We start from the raw sequence: 5,000 nt of genomic DNA on the forward strand, positions 1-5,000 counted from the left end.
ACTGCATCCTTCATAATATAAATGAGCGAACACAGATGACTAAAAGGTTGTGATCTGCGCTAAGATTATTTGGTCTGTCTGTGGGACCACACCTCGCAGTTTAGGGGTTCTGAGTCTGCTATTCCGAAGAACCTCTTGTTGCTTTTGCGAAATGCACTTTTAGAAGCAGGTTGTGCAGACTGTCTGACTGCTTTTTTTGTTTATACCAGCTTTGTTAATCTTCTGTGGAAACATGTGCAGGGATCTACAGGTTGTCCATTGTATTTGCAGATTTTTTAGTTTGTTTTATTTTTTGTTAATCTCACCACTGCAAGTTTTATAAATTATGGGTGAATTATAACAGCAAATTTATAAGACCACTTGAAGTCAAGAGAGCATAACGAAATTGGTAGTGTATAGTTTAATTGCCGAAGAATAATGTATATATTGATAAATGCTGTCAATATCTGTATACCAATAGTGTATGTAGTGTTTCTTTTGATCCGTGGTCCATATGATAAGGAGAACATGCATATGATTCACATTGCATGAACAAGCAGCATTTTACTTATGGTTTACTGTCAAAACAGCATCTCACTATTTATTTAAAGATGATAAAAGAATCAAATTCAGCAAAAGTGACTTGAAGGTTTTGTTTTGTTTTGTTTTGTTTTGTCTTTTATTAGATGTGAAAAAAGCATGTCTATATTTTGTTCCTTATCATAGATAATATTATGGAACACTTGTTTGGGAATGCTTGGAAACTTGTGTGTAGATTTAAATATACTGACATATATACTCATTCATAAACACACATACACACATACTCTCTCTCTCTCTCTCTCTCTCTCTCTCTCTCTCTCTCTCTCTCTCTCTCTCTCTCTCTCTCTCTCTCTCTCTCTCTTTCTCTCTCTCTTTTTCTTTCTCTTACTTTCTCTCTCTCTTTTTCTTTCTCTTACTTTCTCTCTCTTTTTCTTTCTCTCTCTCTCTCTCTCTTTTTCTCTTTCTCTCTCTCTCTCTCTCTCTTCTCTTTCTCTGTCTCTCTCTCTTTCTCTGTCTCTCTCTCTCTTTCTCTGTCTCTCTCTCTCTTTCTCTGTCTCTCTCTCTCTTTCTCTGTCTCTCTCTCTCTTTCTCTTTTTCTGTCTCTCTCTCTCTTTCTCTGTCTCTCTCTCTCTTTCTCTGTCTCTCTCTCTCTTTCTCTGTCTCTCTCTCTCTCTCTCTCTTTCTCTGTCTCTCTCTCTTTTTCTCTGTCTCTCTCTTTCTCTTTCTTTCTCTCTCTTTCTCTCTCTTTCTCTCTCTTTCTCTCTCTTTCTCTCTCTTTCTCTCTCTTTCTCTCTCTTTCTCTCTCTTTCTCTCTCTCTCTCTCTCTCTTTCTCTCTCTCTCTCTCTCTCTCTCTCTCTCTCTCTCTCTCTCTCTCTCTCTCTCTCTCTCTCTCTCTCTCTCTCTCTCTCCTCTCTCCTCTCTCCTCTCTCCTCTCTCCTCCCTCCCTCCCTCCTTTCTCTTCTCTGTCTGTCTATCTTTCTGTTTGTGTGTGTTGTGCATGTGTGCATGCATGTACATGCATGTACATGCATACAAAGACAAATACTCATAGTAGTCAAAAGAATGTACAGATGCACATATGAGCACATAGGTGAGATATCATATGAGATGGAGATGATGTGTGGAAGTTGTCAGATTGGCCCATCCCATTTCCTATCAAGGCTAGGAATGCTGTCAAGGATTTGAATTTTGGAATAGTGTACATGATTTTCTTTTGCAAAACTTTGGGAAAATTGGTTGATTTTGAATCGGTGGAAAGGTTTTGTCTGATTATAAATGACTAAATTGGCAGTAAGGTATTAGCTATTATGGAGTCTTGAATATTTAATGGAAGGTTAAGAAGACAGGATGATTAACCCAACTCCCACGGATTTACATTCTGCCCCCTGTAGTATTTTGTGAATATTGTTACATACAGATGGCTCCACATATGCTCAGCTGGCAAGAAGTCTATTAGTAGGCCCTAATGACTGATCCTGATTTCCCCATTCCTTGAATTGATGGTTAAATGTACTTTTCTTTTTAATACAATTGATATCGATACTGTTATTATTGTTAGTGATGATATGATTATTAAATTGTTATTTAAATTTTGGTAACATTTAACCCACTGCCACTAGGGAAAATTAGTATGTGGGGAATATGTTGTGCCCATTTTCTATATTTTTGTGAAATGTCTCTGCACATTGATGGCTCTGTTAGTGCTTAGCCACAAATGAGTCAATTAGTAGATCTTGTGATCTTGCGTGATTTGAATTGGTGGGAAAAACGTATTTTTTACTAGTGCTATCAATATCGATGGTGTTATTTTTATTATAAACATTATAATTACTATAATATTATAAACATTAATAACAGCAAAATAAAATAATGTAAAATATTTTTGTAAATCAAAGAAAAGGGTAAACGGGCGAGACAGGCAGTACTTGTAACTGGCTCATTGGTGACTTAGTACAAGTGTAGCTATCTATGTGTAAAAACAATCAAACAAGTACGTACTTACACGTCATGCCCGTTGGCATTGGGTTAAGACAATGAAATAATAGAAGAGACCCTTTCTAAAATTCAAGGAAAACGGTAAACAGATGAGATAGGTAGGACTAATAACTGACTCCTTGGTGATGAAGAACTTATAGAGCCATCTATGTGTAAATACAATATTACAGTGGGCATGGCATGTATTCTTGCCATCCGTGACAATTGGGTTAAGTAATGTGTTACTAATGTATGTCCTTCCTTTAGTGATTTTAATTTTCTATGTTGAGTAGTTTGCACAGTGCAAGTATTATATATTGTTTGGATTGGCCATTACTCAGAGCCATGCAGTTGAGTATAATCCATTTCTGTATTTGTTTCTTGTTCATAGTTACTTGTTTGGGTCATGTATGCTTTCATTTAAAATAGATTTGCAAGTTACTGTACACTTTTTTATTTTATTAAGGAAGCCAGTATTCAAATTTGCACAGGTTTTTGCATTATTTTGGATTATTCTTTTTATCTTTTCTTGTTTAGGAATTTATTTTAAAATTTCTTTAAGCTGAGTTTTCCACATATTGAGTGAGAACACTGGATGTAGAAACTAGTTGGTCTGTGGTGCAAAGCACTATGTCTATTTTTGCTCTTATTAATGATCATGTAAAAGATTGTTATAGGGCTTAATGTTACATGTTGGGTTTAAATTCACATCATGTGTTTCTTGGTATTAGTATTTAATAGTTCATTGATTGATCATTTGATCTTTTAAGTTCATTACTTTCTGTACACATCCAGAAACTGAAATCAGAGTAATAGAAGCAGAAACATGTGAATCATAACCAAAAAAAAAAAATAATAATAATAAAAAACACTTGCATAGGGAAAAAAACAAGCTTACATTCTTACATGCTCTTTCAGCTGGGTCCCATGTCAGTGAAGATGAAATCAAGTTGGCTGAGGATAAGTTTGCCGAGTCCTTACATCTCGCGCAGATGGGCATGCATAATCTCCTGGATAATGATGTAAGTCTAACATCAGCAGGTGTTATTGCACCAATTAGTTAATGGATATATCTTGTATTCTTTTTCTTATAGTATTTCTTTGTTCTTTCATGATCTTGCAAGACCTAAATTTGGTTCAATTGCTGAAAATTACAAATTGAGAAACTACATTTACTGTGAGTATGAGTAATAATCATAAAATTATTTTTATTAGGAGCGTATTTGTAATGATTTCTGTTTTGATGAGACTCCTCTTTTTGGTGAACAACACCTCATTAACCAAAATGACCAGATAAAAGGGTAACATTTGAAGTAGCTAACAATGCAGTTATCTGGAACATCAGCAGTTTACTTTCATCTAGTTATGGATGTTGTAAATTATGGTGGTAAACAGCTATGACCTGCTGCCAGAAGTGATATTTAGATATGTATGATATTACAGGTGGAGCAGATCTCCCAGCTGACTACCTTTGCAGAGAATCTGTTAGACTACCATAGACAGTGCACTGAGATCTTAGAGGCCCTGGCTGGTACACTTCATGATAAGTAAGAACAGTGGTGGTTTACTGTCTCATTGATTTGAAATAAAAACATTGAACAGCAGATAAACATTTGATCATTTTAGTATAGATTACTTTTACTTTGACTTGTTCATTTATATCTGAGTGATATAAAGCTTTTTGATATTTAACCCAATGGCGACGGGTCACGGCTATCGCCGTCATAACAATACGCCCGATTTGAGGCGTGCGGCTGTCCGCATCGGCGCCGCGCCAAAACGCCCCTAGGCAATGATTCGGCTTGATGTACCGAATTCACGCGCTCAGAGTCGGCGCGCTGCCGCTGTTCGCCAGAGCGTAGAGTTTTTTTTAATTTTGTATACCCGACGCCATTGGGTTAAAGAAATTTCATTAAGTTCATGCTCATTAGAAAAACACCCATCCAGATTTATTATGATTCCCCAGCACTTTTTGTGAGTTTTTGATAAACTAAGTGCCCACAAATCCCCTTTGTAGGAAGAATGAAGCCGCAAGTCTTCCCCGTTCAGAGTTCGTGCCAAAGACTCTGTCGGACCTCGGCGTGATAGATAGCCTGAATGGTGGCCTTCCTACAACCAACATCACAGGTGAGACTTGGGAGGATGAGGTAGTATGGTCCTTTGACACAACTTCTAACTCTAGGTAATGTCAGAACTTTGAGTTTGTGCCTTGCTCACGTGGCAAGTTGTTGTATGGTCGGTGCAGAGATGGTGTTTCACACTCATGATTTGTTTTCTTAGAGAATTGCACAGTATTTGAGAAGAGAAAAAAAATGTGTGATTTGTTCCATGTATCTTTCAATCAGATTGAACTATAACTGTGAGGACTGAATAATGGCACAAAAGTAGTATATCTATATATATATATATATATCTCTCCAACAACCATACAACTTTTATTTTATTTTTTCTATAGTTTGTATTTTGTTGTACTATATCTATCTACAGTGAATGGTATTATTTC

General features: G+C 36.4%; 1 protein-coding gene across 8 annotated transcripts in view; it reads left to right on the forward strand.

The window, feature by feature from the left end:
• LOC125039474 (endophilin-A-like) overlaps positions 1–5,000 on the forward strand; it is an 88,760-nt gene that overhangs the window by 60,595 nt on the left and 23,165 nt on the right. For all 8 annotated transcript variants that reach the window (XM_047633460.1, XM_047633459.1, XM_047633458.1 and 5 more), the window contains 3 exons: positions 3,416–3,519; positions 3,941–4,044; positions 4,515–4,624. In XM_047633460.1, the coding sequence (XP_047489416.1) occupies positions 3,416–3,519; positions 3,941–4,044; positions 4,515–4,624 (318 nt within the window). The remainder of the gene's footprint in view (positions 1–3,415; positions 3,520–3,940; positions 4,045–4,514; positions 4,625–5,000) is intronic.

Source organism: Penaeus chinensis, chromosome 27, assembly GCF_019202785.1.
Source record: "Penaeus chinensis breed Huanghai No. 1 chromosome 27, ASM1920278v2, whole genome shotgun sequence".
Lineage (NCBI taxonomy): Eukaryota > Metazoa > Arthropoda > Malacostraca > Decapoda > Penaeidae > Penaeus > Penaeus chinensis.